We start from the raw sequence: 20,400 nt of genomic DNA on the forward strand, positions 1-20,400 counted from the left end.
AATTGATGTAATTATCCATTTTACTTCTCATGAACCAACCCTACAATCCTGGTCTGAATCCCAAGTAGTATCTGGTCATAGTGGATGATCTTTGGGATATTTTGCTATAATTTCTTTGCTAGTATTTTATTTAAAGTTTTTGCATAAATATTCATTAAGGAAATTAGTCTATAGTTTTCTTTTTCTGTTATTGCTCTCCCTGGTTTGGGTATCAAAACCATATTTGTGTCACAGAAGAAATTTGGTAGGACTCCTCCTTTACCTCTTTTTTCAAAGAGTTTATATTGTATTGGTATTGTTCTTTAAATAGAACTTTGCTTGATTTTTAACAGAAGAACTGGATAATATCAGGGAAGCTTTCAAATGTGCCAGTCATTCTGGAAGACAATTAGAAATTGTCCTAAAAAAGTGACCAATAGTTCTATACTCTTTGACCCAGAGATAGCACTGCATTGACTTCATAGGGAAGTCAAAGAGAAAAAGGTCAAATATATAACAAAATATTAAGAGCAGAACTTTTGTGATAGCAAAAAACTATAAATAAAGTATATGTCTATCAGCTGGGAAACAGATGAATAAATTGTGGAACATGAATGTAATGAAACATTACTCTGCTGTAACATATGACAAAAGAATTCAAAGAAACATAAGATGATATATATGAACTGATCAAAAATGAGTAGAACAAAATAAATGTAAAATAAAACACAAAATTGAATGCTGTGTAATTATAATGACCAAGCCTGGACCAGAAGAAGAGTTTAGAAAATATGCCTCTTTTTTTATTGGGGAGATGGTATGGAGCATGGGGATGGGGAATAGGAGAGTAGAAAACCGCTTATACTTCCAGATACAATTATATGTGGGTTAGTTTTGCTGAACTACACATTTTTTCAATTTCTTTGTTAATCTTTGTTTAAAAGGAGGTCTGTCCTCCTTTAGGTGGAATAATATTATATTGGAAAGAAGATGTGATATAAAAGCAAAAGGCATCAATTTTAAAAAAATAACAAAAAACTGGGCTTGTTGTAACTGAACATCAACAGAACATCTATTTGAGAACTTCAAAGCCTGTCCTCAATTAGAGATGAAGAACTACTACCAAGAAAAACAGATGTACTTTTCAAAACTGTACTTATCAGTATACTTCTTTCAGATGTAAGTAGTTTCTAGCTTACTTTATACTGACATGTGTAAGCATAAATATGGATTTCCCTTATTTGTCTGCATTTCTACAGAATCTGGATAGGAATTTATCAAAGCCTGAGAGAGATGACTAGGAAAGAAATAAAACCTTGAAGGATAGCTGGTAGAAATGGGCTCTGTAGCCATCTTAAAGCCTGTTTTAATTAAATGATCCCAGATACATGTTTAGGAATTTACAAGGCAAAAGTTATGATGTATTTTTAAGAGAAACTAATATATACTCATAACCTCTGAGTGTAAAAATTTGTCTCTCTGAGCATCCTGAGACATCACTGTAAAGATGTAAGAAGTAACAGATGTTTCATAATGTATCATGGCAATATGGCAAATAATACACTGAACCAGGTACTTCAATCTCATGATACTCAGGTGTCAGTAACATTTTATAATTTTCTAATCTGCACAGAATTATGACTGACTTTCAATGATTTATAAAACAATGAAAACTTACTGCCTGTAAGTACCGGAAAGACATTAAAGTGCTATTCAATGTCTCCCAAGTACTGATGTCTTCATATTCTCCCTCTTCTAGCAGATACTGTTGGCCTTTAAAATGTTCTTTTTCATAGGCAACCCACCTAGATATGCACATAACACAAATTCAGCAGTTAAAAAAGTTGTAATCAGTGAGTGTAATAAAGAAACAATACAAATAGCTTTAACTGATTATTACAAATCTAATTCTACAACCCAACAATAGTTTTCTTTTGGCTTAAAAACAATGATCCTTAGAGCTGTGAGGCTTTTCCCAAACAAGGGATTAATTGTAGGGATACAACAGAACCATCTCTTTTGGAATGTTTGCAATGTGATCTTATACCATATGTTTCAAAACAAATGGAGTCATGTTAGAAAAAAAAATACAAACAAAAGATAAGTACTACCAAACGGAATCATGTAAGATCATGCCTGTTTTTAATTGCTTATGCCCATGGGCTCAATCTTAAGGCTTTCTTTGGTAAATCGTTTATCCAAGGCTTAAATCAGAAGATAATGCCACTCCCTAGATGTCAAGATCATTGCCGTTTGGGAGGGAACTGGTAAAAGCAACTAGGGAAGTCTGAGTTGCTTTGCAGGAAGAGGTATAAAGACATCTACAGATGTTTTCTGTCAAAAAATAATTTGGTATCACCATTGGAGATGACAAGAAACTGGAGGGAAGCAAAATTATTACCTGCCTTCAAAGCAAACTGAATGGCCAATAAAAATAAAAACAGTAAGTTACACAGAAATTAGGTAAGTAAAATCATCTCTTGATCTTAATATAGAGTTTCATGAATATATTATTATTAAATGCCTTTCTATTGTCTTCACTTAGCAAATGATATATGAATATCACCTCTATCTGAAATAATATTTTCATGGGAAATTTAAAAAATCAGCTGCAAAAAATTTAATGAAAACAAATTTTGCACAGCCATTATAATTTGAAAGGAAATTTTATTTAAAAAAAGTTAACTACAATCAACCAAGCAACAAGCACTAGTTGTGGCCCTACTATATGCTAAGCATATATCCTGTGCTAAGCACTAGGGATACAAAATAAAACATGAAACAGTCCCTATTCTCAATGAATTTACATTCTGTATAAGGGAAGGTGACATGTGCAACATGTACACATACAAGAAAATATACAAAACAAACATATGAAAAATAAACACAATGCAATTCATGAGGCAGGTCAAAAATATTTGGAGATCAATAAACAACTAATATTCAAAATCTGCCACTCACACTCCACCAATGACACGAATTGATGCAATTCCAAAGAAATTCTCATTTCGGAAAAGCTCTGGGACAGAGTCTACATGTTCATTAAACTCCTTGGCCTGCCCAAGGAAATGTGTTTTATCATATATAATCACCTAAAAGATGAATGAGAGATATTCAATGTATAGAATAGCATATATTTTACTAAATTTAAACAAAGAAATCAAAGGAAACAAGATAAAATAAAACAAGCATCTCAACATAAAGAATTTTAAAAGCCAAAATTCATCATCATAAAGGCACATCTATATCAACCAGCTAACTTTTGTATATATTTATATAATGCAGTGTACTAACAATGTATTGGGGGGGGGGTCATTCCTTACTTTATAAACGAGGAATTTCAGAAAATAAAACTATGTAGATGGAGCTTAGGAAAAACAGTGTACCTTATGTTGAATTCTACTAGAAAGCATACAGTTACCATGAGCTTTCAGTACAATTCTATAAACAATGTATTGATAAATACTGATAAAGATGCTTCCTGCAACACTCAAAATCCTTCCACATTCTTTACTGAATATTGCCAATATTTGAATTGAAATGGACAATTACCAAAAAATGTAAGACAAAACTAAAATAGTAATAATAGCTTATATGTTGGTAGTGCTTTAAGGTTTGCGAAACCTTTACATAAATTTTATACATGACACTTCATATAAATGACTTCATTTGATCCACACAACAACCTTATGAAGTAGGGACTTACAGGTATTATTAACCCCATTTTACAGATGAGGAAATAGGCTCATGGAAAACAAAGTTTGTTTCATTCTCATATACCTTCTTCCTAACAGTGCCTGGTACATATTAAGTACTTAATAAATGCTCATTGAAGTAATGAATAAAATGAGGCTCAGAGAAGTCAGGTGACTTGCTAGTAGTTGTTACATAATAACAAAGTGTCAAAAGCAGAATTCTGAACTCTGGTTTCTTCCAATTACAAAGTGAATGTTCTTTCTACATGGAATTCTTCCTCTATTTGTATCATGTAAGGAAAAAACCCACACAAAAATAAAAGGAAAATAGGACAAATAATTAAGAAATAAATTTCTACCATATAACCTATATATCTAGTCCTTTCTTCTCTCTTATTCAATCCAAATTCATCTACTACGTGTTAAATATCTCTATCTGAATGTACCAACAACCATCTCTGCAATTCAAGTTAGGCAAAACTGAATCTCTTATTTTCTACCTCTCCTATGAACTCTATTTTTGTGAAGGATACCATCATCTTCCCAATCACCCAGGTTCATATCTTCAGACATCTTTGACTTCTCCCACTTCTTCCAACCCTTCTTTCCCCCATGCCACCGATCAGTTGTCAAATCTTCCAGATTCTACCAGATCATCTGCCACATCAGCTTCCTCTTTTAATGCTACTACTATGTGTCCAGACTGTTTTAATAGCATCTTAATTGCTCTCCCAGGCTCTAGTCTCTGTCCTCTACCAATCTATCCTCACATAGCTGCCTCAAAGTCTTCTGAAAGTCTAATCATATCATTCCACTGCTCAAACATCTTCAAGTGGCTCCCTATTGTCTAGAATAAGAAGTGCATTTCTCTTCTTGGCACTTAAAACCCTCAACAATATGTCAACAATGTACCTATCCACCTTCCTTTATATTATTCTCCTCTTATATTCTGTACTCAATCCAAACTAGATTAATATCATGTCAGTTATCTCATTCCTCATGCTTTAGTACCACTCCCTATCCCCAAGCTAGAAGAAACTCTTATTTTGCCTTACAAATTCCTTATCTTCCTTTGGGATTCAGTTCAAGTTCTGCCTTCTCTCAGAAGCCTTCCTGGATATTCCTTGCTAATACTGGTATCTCACTCACCAAAAATTTCTACACTTAGCCAGTTTGCTCCTTGGTCCCTCAACTCCCTTCCCTTATACACAGCACAGTGCCTAGCACATAGCAAAAGCATTTAACAAATGTTTGTTGACCTGACTTGTGTGATATTGATCTGTGCATGTCCTATCTTCACCAGTAAGATATAGCCTCCCTCCCTAAGGGCAAAGCCTGGGTCAAGGATGGGGAATCTGTGGCCTCAAGGCCACATATGACCCTCTAGGTCAAGTGCAGCCCTTTGACTGAATTCAAATTTCACAGAATATTTCCCCTTTGACTGAATCCAAACTTCACAGAACAAATTCCCTTAATAAAAAGATTTGTTCTGTGAAGTTTAGATTCAGTCAAAGGGCTGCTCTTGAGGGGCTAGAGGGCCGCATGTAGCTTTGAAGCTGCAGGATCCCCACTCCTGGCCTGGCTCATTTTATCTTGATACTGCTAGCAACTAGCAGAGACAGCCTTGCTTATTGTAGGCACTAAATAAATATTTGTTGAATTCAATTCAGGCATTTATTTTATAGTTGAACATCAGAACAAAACAAACAGAATAAACTCTGGTCAGTCTCAGAAAACAGTAGCTGGTGCTTCACACATCTCTTCTCCTTCAGAATTCTACAAGTGACTGGGCTTTAGTTCCATGACAAGGGCAACCAGATTCCCCAGATTCATAGTGGTGAGTGGTGGAAAAGCTTTTTTTTAGCTGTAGCTGGGACAATTTTCTGCATTATAGGCAGGAGAAATATATAGACTTGTCTCCAACTCCCAAGATAATTTAGGGAAAAATTGTGTCCACAGTTACAGTGATAGGGCCAATGGAAACAGAATAAGTAAATGCCTGCTGAAGACTGTTATTTGTTCAAAAATTATGAATTCAGACTATACAAGATCTTACAGAATAACTGTAATATAAGGCAGTAAGTCTGGAACTCAAGGAAAGAAGAAATAATTTTTGGCAAACAGAGATGAAGGGAAACAGGAAAAACTCCATGAAGGAAGTAGCATTAGAACTGGGTCTTGAAGAATAGGCAGAATATTAATAAATAGAAACCTAGGAGTAGGAAGGACAAGCCAAATGGATGGAAATAAAAGTGGTTTTTAAGCACTAGCTAGTAATACAATAAGGCTAAAGTTTAAGATACACGTAGGAAATAAATAGGAGAGACGAGACTAGGAACATCGGCTGGGATCAGATGACAGAGGGCTTTAAATGTAAGGCTAAGTAAATTGTACTTTATTTTATGCACAATGAGGAATCAGTCATTTAAGGTTTTTGACTGGGGTGAAGTGGAGGGGGATGATGTAATCATGCAGCTGTCACAATCAAAGGTGTGTTTCAGCAAGACTAATCTAGTAAAGCTCAGGTTAGAAAGGAGTTGGGGAATAGTCTAGATGTGGAGAAAGCGGTCAGGAGGCTTTATAATAGTCTAGACATAAGGATGATAAGATCCAGTACTATGGTGATATTTGCTAGATGAAAAGAAGGAAATGGATAAAATAAATATTTGGAAGGCAGAATGGGCATGATTTGATAACTGAATAGAGTGGAGGAGGGGTAGGAAAGGTGGTACAAGGAGCAAAAATCAGTCAAAAATGACTCCAGGTTTAAAGCTAAGTGTCTAGGCAGGGGTTCTTAACATTTTTGAGATACGGACCTATATGGCAGCTTACTGAAGCCTAAGGATCTTTTCTCAGGGGATTACAAAGAAATCAATTATAATGAAATATATTTATCATATTAGAAGCAAAATCTTTCTTCTCCTGTATTTATCTTGAAATTAGTTTTATTTGTAATTAATTCATCTTACACTGATTTTTATTTCTGGAAAAGCACAAAAGGTGTAACTGAAACAAAATCATATTCCAAATTTTAAATAACTTGCTTCTTTTTACATCTTATGAAAACAACAGGGGGAGGAGCCCAGATGGTGAAGTTAAAAGCAGGGACCTACTTGATCTCTGGCACAAATCCCTCCAAAAACCTGTAAAAAATGACTCTAAACAAATTCTAGAGCTACATAACCCACAAAATGACAGAGTGAGGCAGATTTGCAGCACAAGACAGTCTAGAAGGTCAACGGGAAGGGTCTATCATGCCAGGCTGGGAGCAGAGCTCAGCTCAGTGTGACCTGCGCTAGCACAGACAGGGCTAGAACAGGCCTCAGGGGATTAATCACTTGCAGCTGTGGTGGCTTCCAGACTTCTCAACCTACAAACACCAAAGACATTGTAAAAGGGCAGTGGGAAAACTTGGTTGGACCTGGGTGAGATAAGAGTGTGATCTGGCCCCAGCCCCTGGGGCGGTGGAGGCAGCAGTGGCTGCTTCTGGAGCTCCAGGCCCACAGATGGTGGGGGATCAAGCGGCTGATCAGAACAGGACTCCAGGGATCTCTTTACTGGCACTGAGGCAAGATTCTCTTGCTTTGCCCTGCTTGGATCTGGGTTGCATTCCTAGGTGGTGGTCCTGGGGAGAGAAAGTGCTGGTGTAGCAGAGCTTGTGGTGGCTATGGAGAGGGAATCCTCTTCACAGCGCCAGGGCAGAAAAAAGTGTTTGAGGTCACTCACAGACCAGAACACAGGCTAGGAGAGCAGTAAACACCTCCCCTTGGATCATACCACCTCAGAAGAACTGAAAATTTACAGGTGCCTAAAAGTAGCTCTGAAAACAGCTACGCAATACCCCTGAAGCTTGGGACAGAGTTCTCTCTACTCTGGAAACAGAGTCCTACCTTGAAAAAGACCTCAAAAGTCAAATAATTAATTGGCTGGGAAACTGAGCAGGTAGCAAAAAAAATAAAAAAAATAAAAAAAATAAAAAAAAAGCTCAGACTACAGAATCTTACTTTGGTGACAAAGAAGATCGAAACACAACCAGAAGACAATAAAGTCAAAGATCCTACATCAAAAGCCTCTAAGAAAAATATGAATTGGTCTCAGACCATGAAAGAGCTCAAAAAGGATTTTGAAAATCAAGTAAGAGAAATAAAGGAAAAATTGGGAAAAGAAATGAGAGTGATGCAAGAAAATCATGAAAAACAAGTCAACGGCTTGCTAAAGGAGACCCAAAAAATATTGGAGAAAATAATATTTTAAAAAATAGACTGGGGCAACTAGGTGGCACAGTGAGTAGAGCACCCACCCTGGAATCAGGAGGACCTGAGTTCAAATCTGGCCTCAGACACTTGACACACCTATTAGTTGTGTAACCTTGGGCAGGTCACTTGACCCCAACTGCCCTGCCTTCCCCCTTCAAAAAAACAAAACAAAAAATAGACTAACCCAAATGGCAAAAGAGGTCCAAAAAGCCAGTGAGTAGAAGAATGCCTTAAAAAGCAGAATTGGCCAAATGGAAAAAAATGTCCAAAAGCTCAGTTCAGAAAATAATTCCTTAAAAATCAGAACAGCAAATGGAACCTAATGACTTTATGAGAAATCAAGAAACTATAAAACAGAATCAAAAGAATGAAAAAATAGAAGACAATGTGAAACATTTCATTGGAAAACCACTGACCTGGAAAACAGATGATCAAAACATGAGCCTACATATCATCTTTCAAGAAATTATCAAGGAAAACTACCCTGATATTCCAGAACCAGAGGGCAAAATAGAAATTGAAAGAATCCACCAATCACCACTTCAAAAAGATCCAAAAAGGAAAACTCCTACGAATATTGTAGCCAAATTCCAGAGTTCCCATGTCAAGGAGAAAATATTGCAAGGAGACAAAGAAACAATTTGAGTATTACGGAAACACAATCAGGACAACACAAGATCTAGAAGCTTCTACATTAAGGGAACCAAGGGCTTGGAATGTGATATTCCAGAGGTCAAAGGAGATAGGATTAAAACCAAGAATCACCTATTCAGCAAAACTGAGCAAAATACTTCGGGAAAAAATGGGCATTCAATGACATAGAGGACTTTCAAGAATTCTTGATGAAAAGACCAGAGTTGAATAGAAACTTTGACTTTCAAATACAAGAATCAAGATAAACATCAAAAGGTAAAGAGGAAAGAGAAATTTTTTAATCGTTATTTATTTGATATTTTTAGTTTTCAGCACTAATTTTCACAAGAGTTTGAATTACAAATTTTCTCCCCATTTCTACCCTCCCCCTACTCCAAGATGGCATATATTCTGATTGCCCTGTTCCCCAGTCAGTCCTCCCTTCTGTCACCTCACTCCCCCCCTCATCCCCTTTTCCCTTACTTTTTTGTAGGGCAATATAGATTTTTATGCCACATTGCCTGCATATCTTATTTCCCAGTTGCATGCAAAAACTTTTTTTGAACATCTGCTTTTAAAACTTTGAGTTCCAAATTCTCTGCCCTCTTCCCTCCCCACCCACCCTCCCTAAGAAGGCAAGCAATTCAACATAGGCCACATGTGTATCATTATGCAAAACGCTTCCGCAATACTTACGTTCTGAAAGACGAACTTTATTTTGCTCCTTCCTATCCTATTCCCCTTTATCCAATTTTCTCCCTTGACCCTGTCCCTTTCCGAAAGTGTTTGCTTTTGATTACCTCCTCCCCCTATCTGCCCTCCCTTCTATCATCCCCCCTTTTTTATCTCCTTCCTCCTTCTTTCCTGTGGGGTAAGATACCCAATTGAGTGTGTATGGTATTCCCTCCTCAGGTCAAATATGATGAGAGCAAGATTCACTCATTCCCCCTCATCTGCCCCCTCTTCCCTTCCAACAGAACTGATTTTTCTTGCCACTTTTATGCGAGATAATATACCCCATTCTATCTCTCCCTTTCTCCCTCTCTCAATATAGTCCTCTCTCATCCCTTAATTTGATTTTATTTTTTTAGATATCATCCCTTCATATTCAACTCACCCTGTGCCCTCTATATATATGTATATTCCCTTCAACTACCCTAATACTCATGAAGTACATACATCATCTTTCTATGTAGGAATGTAAACAGTTCAACTTCAGTAAGTCCCTTATGATTTCTCTTTCTTGTTTACCTTTTCATGCTTCTCTTGATTCTTGTGTTTGAAAGTCAAATTTTCTATTCAGCTCTGGTCTTTTCACTGAGAAAGCTTGAAAGTCCTCTATTTTATTGAAAATCCATATTTTGCCTTGGAGCATGATACTCAGTTTTGCTGGGTAGGTGATTCTTGGTTTTAATCCTAGCTCCATTGACCTCCAGAATATCATATTCCAAGCCCTTTGGTCCCTTAATGTAGAAGCTGCTAGATCTTGTGTTATCCTGATTGTGTTTCCACAATACTCAAATTGTTTCTTTCTAGCTGCTTGCAGTATTTTCTCCTTGATCTGGGAGCTCTGGAATTTGGCAACAACACTCCTAAGAGTTTTCTTTTTGGGATTTCTTTCAGGAGGTGATCAGTGGATTCTTTCAATTTCTATTTTACCCTCTGGCTCTAGAATATCAGGGCAGTTCTCCTTGATAATTTCTTGAAAGATGATATCTAGGCTCTTTTTTTTGATCACGGCTTTCAGATAGTCCAAAAATTTTTAAATTATCTCTCCTGGATCTATTTTCCAAGTCAGTGGTTTTTCCAATGAGATATTTCACGTTGTCTTCCATTTTTTCATTCCTTTGGTTCTGTTTTATAATATCTTGATTTCTCATAAAGTCACTAGCTTCCACTTGCTCCAATCTAATTTTGAAGGTAGTATTTTCTTTATTGGTCTTTTGGACCTCCTTTTCCATTTGGCTAATTCTGCCTCTCAAGGCATTCTTCTCCTCATCGGCTTTTTGGAGCTCTTTTGCCATTTGAGTTAGTCTATTTTTTAAGGTGTTATTTTCTTCAGTATTTTTTGGGTCTCCTTTAGCAAGTCATTGACTTGTTTTTCATGGTTTTCTCGCATCACTCTCATTTCTCTTCCCAATTTTTCCTCTACTTCTCTAACTTGCTTTTCCAAATCCTTTTTGAGCTCTTCCATGGCCTGAGACCAGTTCATGTTTTTCTTGGAGGCTTTTGATGTAGGCTCTTTGGCTTTGTTGAGTTCTTCTGGCTGTATGCTTTGGTCTTCTTTGTCACCAAAGTCTTCTTTGTCACTCAGACCAAAGTCTGAGTCTGAATCTGAGTCCGTTTTTGCTGCCTGGCCATGTTCCCAGCCAACTACTTGATCCTTGAGTTTTTCATGGGGGTATGACTGCTTGTAGAGTAGAGAGTGCTTTGTCCCAAGCTTGAGGGGCTGTGCTGTTGTTTTCAGAGCTATTTCTACACAGCAAGCTCTGCCACAGTAGCACTCCTTCTCCCCCAAATACCACCAACCTGGACCACCACTCAGATCCATGCATGCTCTGTACTCTCGCTCTGATCTGTCACTTAATTCCTCCCACCAGGTGGGCCTGGGGCCAGAAGCAACTGCAGCTGTAGTTCTGTCCTTAGTGCTGCCCCCCCCTCTGCTGCCCCCAGGGCAGTGGCCAAACAGGGAATTCCTTTCACTCTGTCCCCGCAGCTTTTCCCACTAACCTTCTATGTTGTCTTTGGTGTTGGTAGGTTGAGAAGTCTAACAACTGCCACTGCTCACCGATTCAGGGCACTAGGGCCTGTTCTGCCTGGCTCCTGGTCTTGTTGGTCCAGGCGCAGCTCATGCTGGGCTGTGCTCAGCTCCACTCCCAGCTCCCTGCGATAGACCTTACCCGGAGACCATCTAGGCTGTCCTGGGCTGGAGCCCTGCTTCCCTCTGCTATTGTGTGGGTTCTGCAGTACTAGAATTTGTTCACAGCTATTTTTATAGGTGTTTGGAGGGTCCTGGGGGAGAGCTTTAGGCAGGTCCCTGCTTTCCAGGTGCCATCTTGGCTCCGTCCCCCAGGAAAGAGAAATTATAAGGGTCTTATTAAAGCTGAACTGTTTACATTCCTGCACGAAAGGATGATATTTGTAACTCATGAGACCTTTCTCAGTGTTAGGGTATTTGAAGGGAATACACACACACACACACGCACACACACACACACACACACACACACACACCCATTGTGTCCTTCATTCTCTAAGAGGATCATGACATCAGGGAAATGATGATGTGACTTGCAGTTCACTTTGAGTGAGGGAGGGCTGTGCAAGGTCAATCAGCCTCACTTTCTCCTCCAGAGCCATCTGGGTCCAACAGCCTGATATTCACCAGGATGACTGGAGATGGCCCAGGATGCATTGGGAGACCCTAGCCTTTTCAGGCTAAGGTCTTTTCAGATTCTCACTTTGAATGAGGTAATGCCCACAGACGCTTTTCTGATAACTATGAATTGTATTTGGTCTGTGTATAATGTATGTTTTTAATTTGTTAGTATTTGCTGAAGTTCAGGTTGCTGGCTTTTCCTCCTGAATTATGTGAGTTATATTTGTATGTTGGATTAAAGTAAGATTGTTAACCCCTGAACGTTGCTTTCCTTAGTAAAGCAGATCAAAAGAACCTGTGTTGGCAGCATTCTCATTGTTGGGCTTCTGTTGGTCTTTCACCCCCACAACAGCTGCTAGCCGAATTGTTGCTACAGGGGATGAAAGGGGTGGGGATGACAGAAGAGAGCACAGATTAGGGGAGGAGGTAGTCAGAAGCAAACACTTTTGAAAAGGGACAGGGTTAAAGGAGAAAATAGAATAAATGGGGGTGAGATAGGATGGAGGGAATATAGTTAGTCTTATACAACATGACTATTATGGAAGTGTTTTACATAAAGACACACATTATAACCTATATTGAATTGCTTGCCTTCTCAGTGAGAATGGGTGGGGAGGGAGGAAGGGAGAGAATTTGCAGCCCCAAGTTTTAAAAACAAATGCAACTGGGAAATAAGATATACAGGAAATGGGGTATAGAAATCTATCTTGCCATACAAGAAATAAGGGAGAAGGGGATAAGAGAGAGGCGTGGGGTGACAGAAGGGAGGGTAGACTGGGGGAAGGGATAATCAGAATGCATGCCATCTCGGGGGGGAGGGAAGAGACGGGGAGAAAATTTGGAACTCAAAATCTTGTGGAAATGAATGCTGGAAACTAAAAATAAATAAACAATTTTTTAAAAAAACAAAGAAAAAACAATAGGCACACTCCCCCTTGTAATAGTATAGTTTGCATTTTACACCACTCTATTTAACTCTTATTTCTCTTCCAAATACTTTGTTACCCCTCTCATTCCAGTTTCTCATTACATCTTAGAAATATGATCTATCGTCAGCCCTCTGATCTTCATTTTTCATGCTGGTTTCTTTGGGAGATCTAATCTACTTGTCATACATACAACTCTAATTTCTATAAGGATGACTCCTAAGTCTTGATTATTCTCCAACTCCAGAACCATGTATCTAATTAGGTGCTGAATATTTCCTCATAGCTGTCCAGTTATCACATCAATCTCAGTACAGCAATATGAGTCAATAGTGTGACATCATAATAACAACAATATTATTAACATTTATATAGTGGGTTGAGATTTGCAAAGTACCTTACAAACACTGTCTTATTTTATTCCGATGACAACCCTGGGAGGTAGGTGCTATTATCTTTTATAGCTAAGGAAACTAAACAGACTGGTTAAATGATTTGCCCAGGGTCACACAGCTAAGTATCTGAGGCTGAATCGATACCCAGGTCTTCCCCACTTCAGGTCCAGCACTCTGTCCACTGTGTAACTGAGCTGTCTGCATAATAGCCTAGAAAACTCATACCATTTGGGGGTAGATTAAGAGTTGCATAGCATCTAACAATAAGGAAGTGATAGCCCCACTGTTCTCTGCTCTGGTCAAACATAACATCTGCTCAGTTCTGGGTACTACAATTTAAGAAGGACATTAACAAGGACACTTGCTAGGCACTATGGATAAAAAAGAAAAAGAAAAAAGTATTCCCTGACCCCAAGGAACTTATGTTCTAATGAGGGAGACAACATATGCCTAAATCTGTACATAACATGATTTATGCAGAATAGATGAAAGGTTGCCTTAAAAGGGGACTTTAAAAATTAGGGGGACAGAGAAAGGCCCTCTACAAGACATGGGGTGGATTAGAAATTAAACACTTACCCTTAAATTCATAGGCATTTCCACCTTCAATCCACCCTAAGGATAAAAAGAAAATTTAAAATTTAACATACACATACATGTATATAAATGTATTTGAAGAAAATATCTGTGATTCATAAATTGTATAAGAATCTGAAATTAATAAAGACTACTTGTGGTAGATTTTATTATAAATTGAGCAAGAGGTTGTTAATATCCCTGAAGCATTTATATTGAATTATACCTGCAAATCAAAGGCTCATATAAGTCTTGGTGGCTCTCACTATCAAGGAGACGAGGGCATAGAATACCATATTTCAAAATACGAAAGATAAAGTTTTACAATAAAGAATAACCTATCTGGGGAAAAAAAACGGAGGTTATAGTGACATAAAACACATCTAAAGGAATCTTGATGGAAAGACCAGAGCTAGGTAGAAACTCTGAAATTCAAAGAGAGGAAGATAAACACTAAAAGGTAAATAGATTTTATCAACTGAAGGGGAATATACAATGAAAAGGACACCTAGGTGGCACAGTGGATGGAGAGCATCAGGTCTGCAGTTAGGAAGACTCACCTTCCTGAGTTCAAATCTGGCCTCAGACATTCTCTAGCTCTGTGACCCTGGTCAAGTCCCTTAACCCTGTTTGCCTCAGTTTACTCATCTGTAAAATGAGCTGGAGAAGGAAATGGCAAAGCATTCCAGTATCTTTGCCAAGAAAACCCCAAATGGGGCCACAGAGTCAGATGCTACTGAAACAACTGAACAAAAAATATGATAAACTCTTGGGTTCGTTGTTGTCCTTCATTCTTCAAGAAGACCAAAATGCCATTACCGTGTTGGGTTCAAGGTACAGTGTGTCTGACTGTAGCTGATAAGACCAATATAAGCTTGGAAGGCTCTATCATAAGCTGGGCACAAATAATCCATATGAATATTTGGAGTGGAAATGGCTCACACTTCTTTTGACTAATGCAATTCTGCTTTGCTCATAGAGCACAGTGCCTCCTTTGATGTGGGCATGCCATGCTGGGTGGTACTATGCTAGTGTTTCCTAAGTCTCACAATCAATTCCAAAGTTCTTCAGAGAGACCTTGAAAGTGTCCTTGTATCACTTCTTCTGATCTCCATGGGAGCACTTGCCTTCTGTGAGTTCTGCGTAAAATAGTCTTTTAGGCAAATTTCTATAATAAAGGCCTCAATTCTCAAATATATAGAGAATTGCGTCAAATTTATAGAAATAAGAGCCATTCCTCAACCAATAAAAGGCCGAAAGATAAAAAACAGGCAGTTTTCAGACAAAGTCATCAAAGCTATCTATATGCATAAAAAATACTCTAAATCACCACTGATTAGAGAAATGCAAACTAAAACAACTGTGAGCTACCACCCCATACCTATGAGATTGGCTAATATGACCGAAAAGGAATATGACAAATGTCCGAGGAGATGTAGAAAAATTGAGAAACTAATGCTCTGTTGGTGAAGTGGTATACTGATTTCACCATTCTGTAGAATAATTTGGAACTATGCTCAAAGAGCTATAAAACTGTGCATACCCTCTGGCCTAGCAATACCACTACTAGGTCTGTTGTTGAAGTGTGGTGGGTCACTGTGTTGATCAGTTACTGTCATTCACAGTTGATCTTCATTACAATACACAATATTACTGTGTACAATGTTCTCCTGGTTCTGCTTCATTTTGCATCAGTTCATATAAGTCTTCCCAGGTTTTTCATCATTTCTTACAGTATCCTATCACATTCCTGTACCATAACTTGTTTAGCCATTCCCCATTTGATGGGCATCCCTTCATTTTCCAAATCTTTACCACCACAAAAAGGGCTATGGTAGTATTTTTATACAAATGGGCTCTTCACCTTTTTCAATCAATCAATTAATCAATAAATAACTCTTAAGCACCTACTATATGCCAGACATTGTGCACTTTCTCTTTCATCTCTTTGGTGTACAGATCTAATAATGGTATTGCTGGATCAACGCATAGGCACAATTTTATAGCTTTTTGGGCACAGTTCCAAAATGCTTCCCAAAATTATGTTCATAGTTCTAGCAACAGTGCTTTAGTGTACCTATTTTCCCACATCCCCTCCAGCATTTGTCATTTTTTGTCATCTTAGCCAATCTGATAGGTATGAGGTGGCGCCTCAGAGTCATTTTAATTTGCATTTCTTTAATTATTATTGAGTTAAAGAATTTTCATATGAGTACTGATAGCTTTGATTTCTTCCTCTGAAAACTACCCGTTAATATCCTTTGACCATTTATTAACTGGGAATGGATTTTATTCTTATAAATTTGGTTCAATTCTCCAGTTTAGAAATAAGACCTTTATTAGAGAAATTTGCTGCAAAGATTATTTTTCTGCTTTTGGTCAAATTTTACCTGCACTGGCTTATTTTGTGCAAAAACATTTTAATTTTATGTAATAAAAATAATCTATTTTATTTCTTGTGAACCTCCCTTTCTCTTGTTTAGACATTTCTTGAACCTTACTCTAATCAGCACTGGCTCAAAGAGGAAATAATGTACACAATAAGATGAATATAGAAATCTATCTTATCTGACAGGGAAGTAGGAGGGGAGGAGATTAAATAAAGAGGGGTGTGGACTGACAAAGAGGAGGGCAGATCAGGGGAGGTGGTAGAAAGAAGCAAAACACTGGAGATATGGGAAAAGGTAAAAGGAAAGGGAGGACAAACATGAGGAAGAATAGGATGGAGGGAAATACACAAGTAGTAATCATAACAGTGAATGGGATGAACTCTCCCCATAAAACAGAAGCGGAGAACAGAGTAGATCAAAAACCCAGTATCCTACAATATGCTGCTTACAAGAAACACACTTGAAGCAGAGGAAAACTTGGAAAGACTTGGACGAACTGATGCAAAGTGAAATGAGCAGAACTAGGAAAACACTGTATCAGCAACATCATGTGATGATCAAATATGAATGACTCTTTTAATGACTTTTAATCTGTTTCTTCTTCCACAGTAGTGATGAATATTGATATACATTTTACATGATGGCATATGTATAAACTACATCAAACTGCCTACCATTTTCAGAAGAGGGGAGGGGAAGGAGGGAGGGAGAAAAATTTGGAACTCAAAATCTTATAAAGATGAATGCTAAAAATTTTCTTGATTTGTAATTGTGGGAAAAATAAAATAATATTTAAAGCAAAAAATGCTTTCTGTGTGAAAGCCTTTTGTATACTGTGCATATTTAGTTTTGAAACCATAGAAGAATCAAGGAAGAATATAAGCTATTAACTTCTATTTGATCTGGGAAAAGGAAAAGGGATGTTGGAGCTGTTTGGGAAAATGAAGTATTATTTAAATCTGCTCACCATTTGAAGTGGATGCAGTGATTTCATTTCAGATGCTGAAATCTCAAAGAGTCCATGGCCTTCTTCCAAAACTGTCACTTGTCCCTTAAAATTAACATCTGGGAAGGCAAGCCAACTAAAAGAGAAGACAAAATGGTTAGTTCTGGTACTGCTAGGCCCCCTTCATATTTTTTTTCACTTACTCCATTGATATTCTTGATCTTTTTTCCTACAGATGAATTTTGTTACTATTTTATTCTAGCTCCATAAAGTAGTTCTCTGGCAGTCCAATCAGTATGGCACTGAGTAAGTAAAATAATTGAACAGTGCACTGGACCCAGCTTGAACTGCCTCTTAAGAACCAATTGTTAAATTTCCAGTGTAAGCATTTATACTTTGGAAGTTCTTAATCCTAGTCCTATAAGAGTTATCAATTAATCAATAAAAAAGTATTTACTAAGAAACTATAACCTAGGGGCAAACATAATTACACCAAATAAATCGACATTGACATAGCCTTCCAGCACCTCCACTGGGTTTGCCATTAACTTGCCAGCTATTATACATAATTTCCTGGTGTTTACTGTATTAGCCTTATCAGTGCTCAGGTCTGAATTATGGTGCTAGGAATGACTACATGAAAGAATTTATCACATCATAGACAAGATGAATTGAAAATTAGACAATCTAGTCATAGTAGCCCTCGAGTGATAACCTCTATAGAGCATAGCCATCCCAAAGCCTCAGTTTGCTCTACTGAGACATACTGCAGGCCCAACTGATATCAAATGTGCCTGGCTACAAGCCCACCCCTCTCACAGTCTCACCAGATACAGATATGTCCGGCTAGTTCTGATCACTTCTTGCAATGCTGACTGGTTAATTTCCACAAGATTACTATCCTTAACTACTTGAACCCAGGCTAACTCTCTAACAGGCCTGTGTCTGACACATGCAAAGAACTCAAGAATAATGGCAACACTAGGTTCCTTGCTTCTTTACCTCTGAAGAGTACATATGTAAAAAAGAATTGCTATAACATTAATAGATTCATCACTCTAAAAAAGAGAATCAACATACATTATTTGAAATGGAAGTTAGCTAAGCACAGATACCAATAAAACTGCTCCCAATCTAAGGACTTAGTCATAGCCAACACGTCTGTATCACATTAACATTTCTATATTGTCTCTCTCATACTCTGATCTTTGAGTGAAGCCAGGGTTTAGGACATATAGTCCCTTGGCTTTTCTTTGGGAAGAATGGGACATAAATTAGAAGTAGCTGGATCCTGAAAAGCAAGGATTTAAGCAGGAAAGTAAAGTTTAAGATGAGCATATTACTATCATACAGGAAATCAACGAAGTTAATAATGTCTTTTACTTATGTTTACTAAAACAATCATTTTGAATTTCTTGGATTTTTCATATTGATAACAATCTTCATGTCACCTTTATTCAAAGATGCTATGTATATTAAGAATAACTATATATTTATACCCCAATCGTGTAAGCATATGCTATTCTGATGTCCATGGTGAGAGGTGCCAGAGATCTAATGCATGTCACCCAAACTCTTGGAATTTTATAATCTGAGCTACACTCTGCACCAGTTCTAGAAACAGCTTAAGGAACAGTATTTGATTTTTAAATAAAATTTTATTTTATTTTCAAAGATTAGCTTTTCTCTCTCCCAACTTCCTTCCCCTGCCCCCAAAGAAAAAGCGAGAAAAACAAAACCCCTGGATTTTGGCTATGGTATTCCTGGAAGTTTTCATTTGGTGGTTTCTTTCAGGAAGAGACCAGTAAATTCTTTCTATTTCCATACTTTCACATCTGGGCAATTTTAAATTTTCTTGAAATGGGATGTTTTAGGCTCTATTTTTGATCACTGGGTTCAGATAGTCCAAAGATTCTTAAATTTTTTCTCCTCAGTCTGTTTTCTAGGTCGGTTATATATGCTATATACCATCTCAAATATTCTTCTATATTTTCAGTCTTTGACTTTGTTTTAATATTTCTTGTTGCCTCATGAAGTCACTGGCTTACATTTGGTCCATTCTAATTTTCAGAGGATTTGTTGCTGGAGCAAGTTTTTGTACTTCTTGTGCCAAGTTGTTAACCTCCTTTCTAATTCTTTCTTCCATAACTCTAATTTCTTCTCTTGTTTCATGTCTTCCAGGAATTCTAGTTGAGTTGGTGCCCAAGCCATGTTTCACTGAGGCTTTGCTTACAGTTTTGGGTTCATTCTCTTTCTCTGTGTTTGCATCTTAAGCTGCCTTACCTCCACCATAATAGTTCCTAATGGTGGGTTTCTTTTTTTATTTTGGTAGCTTATTCTTCCAGTCTACTTCCTGACTTCAGATAGGGATAGGACCTATCTGTTGCTGCTTTCTTGGGGTATTGGATGGTGTGTTATTCCAGAATCTCAGGCTGGAGACCTGCAAGTATCAGTGCTCCCAAAATGGTCCGATGTACGACAGTCATAGATCACATGATCACATTGCCACTGTGATCTGAGTTCTACATGTTACTGACCTGGGTTTGGGTCTGTGCAAGAGTATGCTGTTGCTGGACTCAACTCCTAACAGTCACCTGGAAAGTTCTATAGGTTCAAAATGATAGAATTGTAGGCTCCCTTTTGGTCTAGGTTTTCTCCCTTAGTTGTTCCTCTGCAGGATGGGCTAGATGCTGTAAACCACTCTCTGAGGTCTTCTAGGGGTCTGAGCCAAATTGCTACTGCTCCCTGTGAACTTGTTCCTATGTATACTGCCTAGGGCCCTCCTACCCAGAACACCACTCTCCTGAACAGATTTCCTTCTGAGTCCACACTAGCTTTTTTACTTGGGACTGGATAGTAGACAACAAAGCTTCTAATTGACATCTGTTCTCAAAGTGCCCCAGTATGGGTCTGGGGGTGCCCCAATATGAGTCCTTTCTCCCAGTGCTCAACCTCTTCCTGGGTGCTGGAGTTCTCTGCCTAAGAAGCATGCTTCTGGCCCAACCCTGTCTCCCATTTCCAACGACCTCACTGACTGTCTCCCTACTCTAAGCTAGGCTGAACAAAGCACTAAATATGACTTTTTTCCCTGGGTTTCCCATCAGGATTCACCTTGATATATTTTCTAGCTCTGTTTGGATGAGTTTGTGTGGAGAGCCCAACACACTGCTTCCTAGCACTCCACCATCTTGGCTCTCTGCTTCAAGAATGATATCTGAAATAGTA

At 38.0% G+C, this 20,400-nt stretch overlaps 1 protein-coding gene across 2 annotated transcripts in view; it reads right to left on the reverse strand.

The window, feature by feature from the left end:
* The window catches only part of CRYBG3 (crystallin beta-gamma domain containing 3), a 146,263-nt gene that overhangs the window by 53,853 nt on the left and 72,010 nt on the right, over positions 1-20,400 (reverse strand). For both annotated transcript variants that reach the window (XM_036747824.1, XM_036747825.1), the window contains exons 9-12: positions 17,197-17,311; positions 13,843-13,878; positions 2,941-3,071; positions 1,658-1,784 (exon numbers count right to left, since the gene is read on the reverse strand). In XM_036747824.1, the coding sequence (XP_036603719.1) occupies positions 1,658-1,784; positions 2,941-3,071; positions 13,843-13,878; positions 17,197-17,311 (409 nt within the window). The remainder of the gene's footprint in view (positions 1-1,657; positions 1,785-2,940; positions 3,072-13,842; positions 13,879-17,196; positions 17,312-20,400) is intronic.

Source organism: Trichosurus vulpecula, chromosome 2, assembly GCF_011100635.1.
Source record: "Trichosurus vulpecula isolate mTriVul1 chromosome 2, mTriVul1.pri, whole genome shotgun sequence".
Lineage (NCBI taxonomy): Eukaryota > Metazoa > Chordata > Mammalia > Diprotodontia > Phalangeridae > Trichosurus > Trichosurus vulpecula.